Genomic DNA, 13,129 nt, shown 5'->3' on the forward strand with positions numbered 1-13,129 from the left:
TAGCCCCTTTATGCAGGCTATTCCTCCTGCTTGCACTGTACTTCTCTCACTCCCTACACTCTCATTTTCTTGGTTCCTCAAACCAAGCATTGATCTTCTCTTCTGGGACATAGCCCCTGAAAAACTATCCCCTTCTCCAGCCTGGTTAGGTAACTTTATCTGCCTCCATTGTGAATATCTCTATTTTATTGTCTATTACTTGACTACTTTCCCCACTGAAATAGGACTTACTTTAGAGTCTCTTCTTACTGATCGTAGTACCTGATAAATACATGTATATTGAGCCCTGGCTGGTGTACCTCAGTGGATTGAGCATGGGCTGTGATCCAAAGGGTCACCAGTTCGATTCCCAATCAGGGCACATGCCTGGGTTGTGGGCCAGGTCCCCAGTAGAGGGCATGTGAGAGGCCCTTTATTTCTCTCCCTTTCTTTCTCCTTCCCTTCCCCTCTCTCTAAAAATAAATAAATAAAATCTTTAAAAAATAAATATATATTGAATGAGCAAATTAATCCAATTTAGGGTAGCAATGGAGAAACTTTTCTTACCCAATCACATGGCCAATCAGTGACAGAACTAGAGAACCCAGGTCCCCTCAGTTTTAGTTCAGAGCTCTTTCTACCAGACTAAGCTGGACTTTGAGAGGGGCGGGGTTAGAAGAGAGGCATTGACTAGTGCTGGGAAGGCAAAGATTGAAGGGTGGCCCTGCAAATAAGAGTTGACATGGAATAAGTGGTGGTTTTAAGGGAAAGAAGGGCAAATGAAGAAAAATGGTCAAGCACATTTGATTGATATGTTACCCTTAATATGAATGCTTGCCAAAAATATTTCAGGCAACCTAAAGTCAAATAAGATAGTTTGCAACTGATAAGAGATTTTTTTTTAAAAGAGGGAGAAGATTCTATCCATTAAAAATGGAATGAGGCTTGTAATCAGGAGCCTTAAAAGAAATAAAATTTTAATGTAGAGTGCATATAATATAGCATATATACTGTATACTGTTCTAAGCATATAAATTTATTCATTTGATTCTCAAAAAAACCCTACATGGTAATAAATATTATTCTCATTTACAGGTGAAAAAACTAAGGCACTGAAAACTTAAATTTGACTAAGATTTCACAGATAGAAAGTAGCAGAGCTGGTGTTTGAATGAGGCAGTTTTGATGCTAGAATCCATGTCCTTATCCACAATGACCTTATCCGCAATTCATGTCCTTATCCTGAAGCATAATTCTGACCCTGGCAATCAAGACAAAAGGGAATCAGTGGATTGAGCACGGGCCTGTGAACCAAAAGATTGCCGTTTGATTCCCCATCAGGGCACAGTTCCCAGCAGGGCCACTTCCCAACAGGGGATGCACCAGAAGCAACCATACACTGATATTTCTCTCCTCTCCTTCCCTTCCCTTCTAGAGATAAATAAATAAAAGTTTAAAAAATTAGTAAAAAAAAAAGACAAAAGGGAATCACCCATGTTTCACTGTGTGAAGTATGAATTGTCTTGTGGTGGCAATTTTTTACCCTAAATTCAGGGAGAAGGCTGTTAGGTGTGTGAGGCATGGGAGTTCTTTGTTCTGTGATGCAGTGATGACATCAGGATAAACTGCCACTAAGTGGAGGAAAATGGACTGGCTGCTAGGGGGCATCCTTAGGGCTGAGGATGTCAAGGGGCTTCTCTGGAGCCAGCTGACCCACGCCCTGGCCTGTAGACACTGTGGCAGCAGCTGCCTCCAGAGTACAGGGAATATAGTGACACTATTCCTGTTCATAATTTGGCAGATCCGGAGGTGGTGGCAGCTTGGGAATTCGCGACATCTTTGGCCCTGGTACTCCGGGGACATGAAGCAAGGCAAGGTGGGTGACATAGACATGCAGAGGGCTAAATGACTTTTGACACCCCATGTGAATTTTGGTGAGGAATCACTGAAATGGATGTGAGCCCAAGTGAGTAGACTATAAACCTTAAATGTGAGGCTGGGTGACTGACCACTGACACAAGATTTGAAGGCAGGTGAGTGGTCACTTACCATAGATGTAGGATTATGTAAGGAATGCCAGTCTCCACATGCAGGCTGGGCAATGGCTGTTAACATTGGATGGGTAAGTGACTATTGACCACAGATGTGGGGACAGAGTAACCAACCATTCACTCTGGATGTGGAACAGAGACTGAGCTTCATGACACACCTTGTGTGTCTGAAAAGGCTTCATACCTAATAGCGTCTTTCTCCATCTCCCAGGGCCTACTGCTTCTGTACCGTGTGGCTTTCCTTTGTCATCTGTGGAGGTGGAAGTCAGGGGAAGAGGAAGAAGAAGAGGGAGAAGAGGAGAAAGAAAAGGTGATATTCTTGGATTCACTGAAGCCATGTTCTCTTCCCAAAGCAACTCCTATTGAAGAGCAAGCTACTACAGCCCCGGCCCAACCACCCTGTGACTCTGAGAGCCAACACAAGATTAGAGGGACACCAGAGCTAGCACTCACGCAGACCCCAGGCCCTTCCAGATCATTCCCCACCTTTCAGGTCCTGACCAACTTGCCTGTGAGGCGCAAGGCAGCATCAGGGAGTCGTCTACAGCAGAGAAAAAGCCAGCTCTTCTGGGGACTCCCTTCTCTGCACAGTGAGTCCTTAGAGGCCACCATCCTGAGCTCAGTTGGCCCCTTTCCTCTGAAGTTACCTGTTGGTCCTTCTGTCTGCTTCAACAAGCTTTCCTTCCTGCCTAGGTCCTCCAACCTGCGGTCTTCCCAATATTGCTCCCCAACCCCACTTCCTATCCATAAAGTGCACACTATGAAAGACCTGGAAGAATTGGCCCCCGGTCCTCAGCAACTTCCCCCACCATCTTCCCCTTCTGTTCCATCACTACCCCTCCATCTTAAGTGCTTTCCCATAGACAATACAGGATTCCATTCTGGTGTTCAGGCACCTACACAGTGGCTTATGTGGCAGAGAGCAGTCCCTTGGGTCTCTGAGGATCAAGCCCTGCATCTACAGCCTGAACTCCAAAGAACAAGACCCCCCAAGTTTCTTCCCTCATCTGAGGTGTGGTGGGGGATGCCATGGGATCCTGGCCTCCCACAACACATTCCAGATTTACTCTCTGCCTCTCTGCTGTATCCCCCTAACCTGCTGGGAGTCCTGACTAGGTTTGAGTCCCCGTGGAGAACCATGGTGCAAAACGAGGACTCCAAAGCCTCTGAGCCAGCAGTGCCAGTTCCCAGCCCAACCCCAGGCTCTCTGCCAGAACTCCAGGGGGTTAGCCCTATAGGAGGCCTGCATGGATCTGATGACCTCCGGGAAACCACAAGGCAAAGAGAGAATCCTCATATCTCCAAGCCTCCAGTCCTGGTCCTTTACCAATCTGCAGCTCCCATAACAGAGCCTCGAGAAACTAGACCCCTGGGAATTTCACCTGGATGTGAGACTCAGTGGAGAACCACAGGGCATAGAAAGAATCTGAAAGCCTCTGGGCCCCCAATGCCAGCCTCTTACCAAGCCCCGGATTCTCTGTCAAAATCCCAGAAAGTCAGCTCTGAAGAAGAACTTTCTATACCTAAGGACTTTTGGGGAACCATGGGGGACAAACAGAAGCCTCAAGCCTCTGGGTCTCCAATGCCAGCCCCTTGTCCTCCCTCAGACCCCCTGCCAGAACTCCTGAGAGGTGGTCCCCTGGGAGATCCACCTGGATACAAGTACCTCTGGGAATGCAGAGAAAACTCAGAAAACCTACAGGTCTTTGAGCCCCGAGCCTTGGACCTCAATCCAGGGTTCTATGGAATCAGCTCTAAATGTGTCCCATCAAGACCTGAGACTCCATGGAAAGGGATGCAAAATAGAGAAAATCTTTGGGTCTCGGCAGACTCAGTTTTACCTGCCAGTCTTCCCTCAGCCTGCCCAATAGAGTCTCTAGGAATGGGGCCCCAGGAAATCCTGTCTAAGTCCAAGGCTTTGTGGGAGACCACAGGGCAAATAGAGAACCTCTGGACCTCTGAGTCTATAGCCCCCGACTATGGTCAGTCTCTAGCTCCCATTCCTGAGCCTCACAGAACCAATTCTGTGGGAGGCCCCACTAGATCAGAAACTGCATGGAAGGTCATTGAACATTCCAGGTATTTCTGGGCTTCTGAGCCCCCATCTCTGGCCCTCAGCCCATATCCAACTCTCACACTAGAACCCTTCAGAGTTAGCCCCATGGGGGTCCTGTCTGATTCTGAGGCTAGCTATGGGGATTCACAAAGGAAAAAGAACTCCTGGACCTCTGAGCTCCCAGCTCCCAGCTTACCCCAACAGCCACATGGAGCTAGACCTTTGGGAGTCTTTTCTGACTCTGAATCTGTTGAGGGGTGCATGAAGCAGAAAAAAATCTGTTGTGCTCCTGTGTCTCCACTGTGGGGCCCCAGCCCACTTCCAAATTCTATGTCAAAGTCTCACTCATGTGAGCCTATTGGAGACCAAGGCAACTGTAAGACTGAGGAGGAGGCCGTGGAGCAGAGAGAGAACAGCTGGGCAACCAAGCTCCCAGGCCCAAATCCTAACACACTCTCTGCTCAAGTACCAGATCCTCACATGGCCCTTAAGTTTGTGAGGAGGAATGTGCGACAAAGAGAGATCCCCCAGGGTCCCAGCCCTCCAGCAGCAGATCCCCTGCAGCCAATACCCTGGCCTCCCACCCTAGCTGAAGCTCTGAAGACTGAGTCCAACCAGCCTGGCCTACCCAAAGAACTGTTCCTGGGAGTTAAGGGAGAGATCCCACCCTCCGAGAGAAACGCTGTCCCAGAGGCGTCCCTGCACCCTGGGATCCAGGTCTGGCACTGGAGTACAGAATTAGAACTTGGGCTGAAGAAACTGCAGCTGAGCCCTGCTTCCAGATCCCCTGGCCCAAGTCAATCATTTGTCAGCTCCCCTGCCCTGAGCTCCACAACTCCAGGCACTTGGAGACTCTTTTCCTACCCCTTACAACAGACTCATCACCCCAACCTATGTCCCTACTCTTCAAGCTGTCATCCCCCCGAAGCAGAGAGCACAGTAACTCAGCCTGTCCACTGTTTTCACTCCCACCCCTTTTCCCATCCTCAGCCACATGGGTCTAGTAGGGTGAAACAAAGGTCTCAGAGAGAGGAAAGAGTGAAGGCAAAGACAGTGGCCCGGGTCTCACCTCAGGGACCACGTGTTCACGTGGAGGCTAATGAAAACTGCCCAGGCTTGAGAGAGGCCTCATACCCTGAGGTTCTAGTCTCAGGCAACAGGCAAGACAAAGCTTCAGCACAATTTTCAGCCGGAGAGAGAGACAGCCCCAGGAAATCCAAAGCAGGAGACCACAGAGGAGGGGATGCAAGATTGGGGTCATCCACAGTTATGGGAAAGAGCCACCCAGCCCAGGCTGGAAGGCCAGTGGAGGCCCCTGAAAACCGACTTTTCCAAAGGAACCAGAGCTCTATACACACTGCTCACCCCCAGGAGCTTTACTCCATGCCTACAGGTCCCCAAGATAAGCGAGAAGCAGAGATGAGAACTGGTTATATCCTGATCCCTCGGCACTGTACGCACTGCCCCTGGGCCCACATGGGGAAGCACTTTTCCCCTACACGTCAAGCTCGCCTTACCAGGGGTCTTCGAAAGGTGCTAGCCAAGTGTCTAAGTAGCCGTGGGCCAGGCCCACCAAATCCAGTCAGCATGAGGAACAGCTGGTAGTACTGGCACCTGAGGGCTGGGGAAGCAGGCAGAGGAAACTCTAATAAACTAGCTGAACTAGACAAATCCCACTTGTGTCTTCTTTGGAGTCTGGCATACTGGGAATGTCAGTTCCCTATTAACTTCTGCAGTAGCTATATTCCTTTAGAATCAGGCAAGTCCCTAAAGAACTCAGGATTCTGCAGGCTTGAATTTCTTTTCAAGCCCTTCAGATGATCAGCCTTGGGCCCACACATTCCTTTCTACAGGTTGAGGCTGAAAGGCCAGGGGAGAACAGTCCAGTGCTGCCCTTGAGAATAACTTCACAGCAAGTGAACAGAATAAAAATACATCTGTTCCCATGAGCACAATCGGTCTGGGTCTAGGCAGACCCAGTGTATGCCTGAGTATGGTCCTGTTCTTCATTCACTTGACCCACAAGTTTTCCACATATCTTTCCAACCGTTTCTTCTAAGCCCTCAGCTCTTTCTCTCTCTTAGTGCAACAACCATTTACTCCCAAGGCTACAGAAACAAGTGCCTTTACATGTTTAGCGGCCGCCTGGATTTCTTCTAGATTTGCCTGTTCATAACGTTTACCTCCTATTTGTTAGATACCGTATTAGTTTTCTACTGCTGTCATAACAAGTTACCACAAAATAACACAAATTTACTTTGTCAGAAAAATAAAATCAAGAGGTTGACAGGGCTGCATTCTTTTCTGTAAGCACAAGGTAAGGGTCATTCTTTGTCTTTCCTGCCTTCTAGAGGCTGCTGACATTCCTTGGCTACTGGTTCTCTTACTCCATCTTCAAAGTTAGAAAAGTCTTCCCTCTTCCACTTTTAAAAACACTTGTAGCCCTAGCTGGTGTGACTCAGTGGACTGAGTGATGGCCTGTGAACCAAATCACAGGTTCAAGTCCCAGTCAGTCAGGGCACATGCCTGGGTTGCAGGCCAGGTTCTCCAGTGGGGGGCGTGTGAGAGGCAACCAATTGATGTAATCTCTTGCACAATGACGCTTCTCTTTTTCTCCCTCCTTTCCCCCTCTCTCTAAAAAGTAAATAAAGTCTAAAAAAAAAAAAACTTGTAAATACACTGGGCTCACCTAGATAATCCAAAATACTATTCCTATCTTAAAGTCAGTTGGTTAGCAACCTTATTTCCATTTAAAGCCTTAATTCCCTTTTCTATGTAAAATAACATTCACAGGTTCCAGGGATTAGAACATAAACATCTTGGGGGAGCCATTATCCTGCATACCACAAATATTAACTCACCATATTATGTATTTTGCAGATACTTTCTCCCAATCTGTGACTTATTTTCTAATTTTAAGGTGATTTTTATTGTACCAAAGTTTAAAATTTTTAAGTAATGAAATCTTACATTTTTCTTTATAGCTTCTAAAGTATTTTGTTCTGGTACTTTTATAATTTTGTATATTAATGTTTAGATTATTAAGCTGGTTTCTGAGTATGGTAGGTGAAAATCTAACTCCTCCCCCAAAATAGATGTCCAATTTTACCAGTACCATTAAAAATTTTTTTTAAATATATAAAATTCCTTAAACCTATTCCATATTTCAAAACATGGACAAAAACTTGTTTTAAATATTCTATTTATTTATTTTTAGAGAGAGAGGAAGGGAGGAAGAAACATCAATGTGTGGTTGCTTCTTGTGCACCCCCAACTGGGAATGTGGCCTGCAACCGAGGCAGGTGCCCTAATGGGGAATCGAGCCAGCAACCCTTTGGTTCACAGGCTGGTGCTCAATCCACTGAGCCACACAAGCCAGGGCAAAATATGCGTAAGATTTTAAGCATTTCTAGGTTTCAGATCCACACATCCAATAGCCTACATCATCTCATATGCAACTTGTCTGAAATTTACTCATTTTCCCTGTAACCTTTTCCTCCAATTTGGCCATTCCTATTGAAGGATACCACACCCACCCCAAGGGTAGTCAGAAGCCTATCTTCCCTTCCTCTCACTCCCCAATCTAATCAATCATCAAATCCTGTTAGTTAAAGCTATGTGTATTTCAAATCCATTTCCATTTCTCCATCATCACCATTTCTCCACCATCATCACTGTCAGTTATCATTTCTCACCAAATTAGTAGCCTATTCCTTCTAATCCATCCCTTTACATGGCTACAAATCTCTGAAGGTCAACCGACCCAAACTCTTCAACAAATGCCCTAAAAGTTTTTTTTAATGTAGTTTATTGATTATGCTATTACAGTTGTTCCATTCTCCCCACTTTGCTCCCAGCTAAAAGTTTAAGTATTATAATTAAACATAAATTTCAGCCCTGGCTCATGTGGCTCAGTGGATTGAGTGGCCACCTGCAAACCAAAATATTGCTGGTTCAGTTCCCAGTCAGGGCATATGCCCAGGTTACAGGTCAGTTTCCCTCCTTCTCTTTCTCCCTCCTTTCCCCTCTCTCTGTAATTAAGTAAATGAAATCTCTAAGAAAATGGTTGTGAATGGCACATCTAGGTCACTTGGGAAACTGTGAATATGGTTTGCGAATTAGACTATATGAAAATTTCTGAAAGGAAGAGATTAGCATTTAAAAAGTTATAGAGCAGAATGACCTCATTTTGATTTAAAAATGTCACAGGTACAGACACACATGCCCAGAAAGACCCAAAGACATGAACTAAAGATGGTGCTCTTGTATTGGGAATATCAACGTTTTAAATTTTGCTTATATTTTTCTAAATTTTTACAATGCATATGACTGCTTCTATAAAAATGAAAGTGTTTTTTTTTTCACCTGGGGACATTTTATATTGCTTTGAGAGAAAGAGAAAGAGAGAGAGGGCTTGGAGAAGGGGAAAGGAGGGAAAAAAGGAGGAGAGAAACATCAATTGGTCACTTCTTATATGCTCCAACTAGGGACCAAATCCACAGCCTAGGCATGTGCCCTGACCAGGAAATGAACCCACAGCCTTCCAGTTTGCAGGACAATGCCCAAATGAGCTACACAGGCCAGGGAAAAATAAAAGTTATTTTAAAGTGAATTTCTTATCTATGAACTATATATTATCTACACTTGGTAACTGTTAGGCAAATTTTGTTTTATTGCTGCAATTAAAAAGAAAAGTGGGCCCTGGCTGGTGTAGCTCAGTGGATTGAGCACGGGCCTGCGAACCACACAATTGTGGTTCGATTCCCAGTCAGGGCACATGCCTGGGTTGCAGGCCAGTTCCCAGCAGGGGACTCACAAGAAGCAACCATGCATTGATATTTCTCTCCTTCTCTCCTCCCTTTCCCCTCTAAAGATAAATAAATAAAATCTTTAAAAAAAAAAGAAAAGAAAGAAAAGTGGCCCTGGCCAGGTAACTTAGTTGGTTAGAGCACTGTCCAGATATGCCAAAGTTGTGGGTTCGGTCTCTGGTCAGGGCACATACAAGAACAAACCAATGAATGCATAAATTAGTGGAACAACAAATCAATGTCTCCCTTTCTTTCTCCAGAAAAATCAATTTAAAAAACTTTAAAATCAATAAAAACTTATTTTAAAAAAACAAATCCTCTGAATTGAAATCTGACTCACTTCCTTGGCCAAACTGTCCCCTTCCTCAAGGACCCATAATATCTTCAGAATAAAGTTCACTCCGGCATATTAATTTCTTAACAATGTAGTTTCTGACCTCTCTGAATTCAATCCAGGCCTCCCTGGCTAGTCAACCTGATGCTTCTTAGACATTCTCTGTATTTCCTGACATCTGTGCCTTTTGCTAATTGTTCTCAGCATTTCCATGTCAGTTCCCCTACCTTCCTTTATTGCCCAGCTCAGACTACCTCCAGAGCCTCCTCTGATTCTGTTCGCCGCTTCTTGTAGCCCCATAACAATTTATGCCAGGTAGGTCAGTTGGTTAGAGCATCGTCCTGATATATCAAGGTTGCCAGTTTGATCTCCAGTCAGGGCACATTCAAGAAACTACCAATGAATGCATAAATAAGTGGAACAAAGCAAGGTTTTCCTCTCTCTCCCCCCTCTTCCTCTCTCTAAAAAACAAACACACAAAACCAAAAAACAATTTCTGCCTTGTTGATAGTGCACATTTCCTGATAGTATGGCAGTTCAAGCCCTTCAAAGAAAGTGAGATTCTGCTCTGGCTGGTGTGGCTCAGTGGATTGAATGCCAGTTTGCAAACCAAAGGGTCACTGGTTCGATTCCCAGTCAGTGCACATGGCTGGGTTGCAGGCCACGTCCCCAGTAGCAGGCGCGCTAGAGGCAATCACACACTGATGTTTCCCTCCCTTCCCCTCTCTAAAAATAAAATATAAAAAAAAGAAAAAAAAGAAAGGGAGATTCTGTGAGGTCAAGCCCACATTCCCAATCCAGTGCTCTTCCCATCCTACAACATTCCCTGTATATTTGGTTGAGGAAAAACAGTCAGAAGGTACATATTGTTCCTCTCCCTCCTCTCACTAATGTCACTATTCTATTCCAAAGCTTTATTTATAGCCCAAACCTGAGGGCTGGAGTCCAAAACTCACCACCTGCTGGCTAAGGGTGGAACTGAAGGTACTTTCTTTCCCCACCTCCCCCACCGCCAATACCCCCACTCCCCAAGCCTCAAAGACATTGCAATTCTGAATTTCTACTTGACACAGGGACATTTAATGAGTCTATGCATCTCTGGGTAGCTTTATGAAAAGTCCAAGTCCTATATTCTTTTTTAGGATTCAGGAGATTGTAGGACTGGGTAAGAGTAACAAACCATTTAATGTTTGCCACAGTTCACTCGAATTAATGGTCAGCAGACCAAATTAATGACTGACAGACCAGTGTCCCTCATAGGCATTGTGTGTCCATCAGATTCTCAGGGCAACTTGTAGAATCAATTATCTTGGATCCAATTACATTATAAGATGTCAGACTTGTTCAATCTGTGGCATACTGTTGGTCCTCTGTAATTAATACCACATTCTTAGTTAAAAACCCATCTTTTTTTAAAGAAAGATGCCTTTAAAAAAGATATTTATTTTTAGCGAGGAGAAGGGAGGGAGAAAGAGAGAGAGAGAAACATTAATGTGTGGTAGCTTCACTGGGGACCTGGCTGGCAACCCAGGCATGTGCCCTGACTGGGAATCAAACCTGCAACCTTTTGGTTCACGGCCCACGCTCAATCCACTGAGCTATGCCAGCCAGGGCTAAAAACCCATCTTTTAACCATAGCACTATGGGTTCTTCCCATAGGTTAATCACTTCTGTGATTAAGTACAGTTAAGACCACATTCCAATTTCTTTCTGGGAATGCCGTAAAGGAAAGGACAGACCGTTGATGCAACTTGCTTCCTGGTGTAAGTATGCAGGCTTCTGCAGATGAAAGGTGACAACCGGTCCCTCACTGCTTCCTACAGGTTACAAGTGACTGTTGATCACTTTATCAGATTAAGAATCTGGAGGCCACAAAAGAGGTAAAGTTGTTCAAAGCCACACTGCTTTCAACCCAAGTGTCAACACTGGGACCAGGCCTCTCACTCTAAGTCTGGTCTTGGTTTTTCCTAAAGAAATCTGTAGAGCTCCAAGTGTGTTCCCTATAGACACACTGTGACAAGTGAAAACAAAGCAATCATTCCAACATCACTTATCAACCAGCACCCCTACTTTTATGGGAAAATACCACTTGCTTTCTGTCATGCTCCCATAGCCTGATGCAGAGGTACTATGTGCCTTTCCCTCAAAGACCTTGTCTTTAGCTCTGAGGTGAGGCTGCCAACCCATAAGGATGAGACAGAGTAACCAGAGTGAGAAGAAGACTGAAGGCTAAGCCATCAGGTTACCTAAATGGTGGGGATGAAAAAGAGAAGCAAAGACAGAATCTGATAGAGACAGTGCCATGGAAAAAGACAGCCCACTCAAATCCAAAAAGTACAAAAATATTTAAGCACCTGAGATCAACTCGCCCCAGAATAATCAGAGCAGCCAATGTAATTATCTTGTGTCCTTAAAGATTAACTATAGTTAAACCAGATGAGAGCCTGGTATAAGTTTCCTGTATAGGAAACCAATACAAACTTGACTCAGAAAATAATTTTCTCAGCACCATTCACTCCTTTGGGTAAGGTATCATGATACGGACCCCAGAAGCACGAAATGATAATGGTAGCTATTTAAGAGTACACTCAACTTCTGTCATGATGGAGGCATAGACACGTTTTGCCTTCTCATGCAACCACAGAAAGAATTGTAACTAAACCTCAAAACAAATAACACCCGGAACTATCAGAAAATCAAACTGTATGGAAGTCCAACAACCAAGGATTTAAAGAGGTCACATTCATCTGGACAGGTAGGAGGGGTGGGGAGACAGAGACAGGCGCAGAGAAGCCATGGTAGTAGCAGAATGGGCAGTCCCACATTCACATGTGGTGGATAAAAGTTGGGAGGAATAACAGACCACACAGCCCAGGGTTCCAGAGCCGGAAAGATAAATCCCCGTAACTTCTAGCTATAGAAATCAGTGTGGGGTGGGGCAGCAGAAGAAACTGCCAGATTTTCAGGACATTCAGCTTAAAGGACCCACATGGTCTTAGAACATACACTAAGCCACTGACTCTGAGACCTACTGAGACCTATAGGGAGGTCTCCCTATTTGAGACCTCCCCTGAAACAGTCATAAAGTGGTGAAATGGGTTGCCCCACCCTAGTGACTAAGTCTCCACCCCACACAATTTACAGGTACCTTTTCCACAACAGGCCACGCTACTCAAGAGTCCAAGCAGCTCTACCTAATACACAGAAACACAGGGAGACTGCCAAATTGAGGAGATAGAGAAATGTGGCCCAGACTTCTGGCCAAGATGAATGCGTAGGTGGAAACACTGCTTCCCTGCACAATCAAAATTAAGGACAACAAAGATTTAGAAATAAAAACACCAGAACAACCAGAACGGAGAGAAAACTGTATGGAAGTCCGACAACCATTCAACCAGACTGGTAAGAGGGGTGGAGCTGGCAGCCAGTGGAGAGGGGTCGTGGCAGAAAAAGGTAGTGACTGCCAGACTCAGGAGTGCAGGTGGTGTGGGACTAGCAGACCCCAGGCAGGGAGGAAATGAGCAGAGCAAGAGAGGTGGTTGGCTAACCGCAGTCACACATTCATGCGCAGATAAACTAGGCAAAAACAGGCAGCAAGACAGACTGTGCAACCCAGGGCCCCAGCCACGGAAAATAGAGCCTAAAAGCACCAATTGAAAAGGTGCCAGGAGAGACTACCAGCCTCACAGAAGAGTTTGTTGGAGAGACACACAGGGTCCTAGAAGGTACATAAGCCCACCCACCTGGGAACCAGCATCAGAAGGGCCCAATGATGGGAACCAGCATCAGAAGGGCCCTTTGCTTGTGGAAAGCGGCAGATGGGACTGAAATCCAAGAGACAGCAGAACAAGCACCATTGTTCCCTCTCTGACCCCACCCCCACAGACAGCACCACAACCCA

General features: G+C 45.5%; 1 protein-coding gene across 1 annotated transcript; it reads left to right on the top strand.

The window, feature by feature from the left end:
* Window positions 1-1,531: 1,531 nt before the first annotated feature.
* Window positions 1,532-6,546, top strand: SPATA31G1 (SPATA31 subfamily G member 1). Its single transcript, XM_037036064.1, has 2 exons — window positions 1,532-1,855; window positions 2,242-6,546. The coding sequence occupies exons 1-2, from the start codon at window positions 1,625-1,627 to the stop codon at window positions 5,689-5,691; spliced, it is 3,681 nt and encodes a 1,226-aa protein (XP_036891959.1). The 5' UTR covers window positions 1,532-1,624; the 3' UTR covers window positions 5,692-6,546.
* The last annotated feature ends 6,583 nt before the right edge of the window (window positions 6,547-13,129 follow it).

This window comes from Sturnira hondurensis, unplaced genomic scaffold (assembly GCF_014824575.4).
Source record: "Sturnira hondurensis isolate 20B ecotype Veracruz unplaced genomic scaffold, ASM1482457v3 Scaffold0022566, whole genome shotgun sequence".
In the NCBI taxonomy this organism is placed as follows: domain Eukaryota; kingdom Metazoa; phylum Chordata; class Mammalia; order Chiroptera; family Phyllostomidae; genus Sturnira; species Sturnira hondurensis.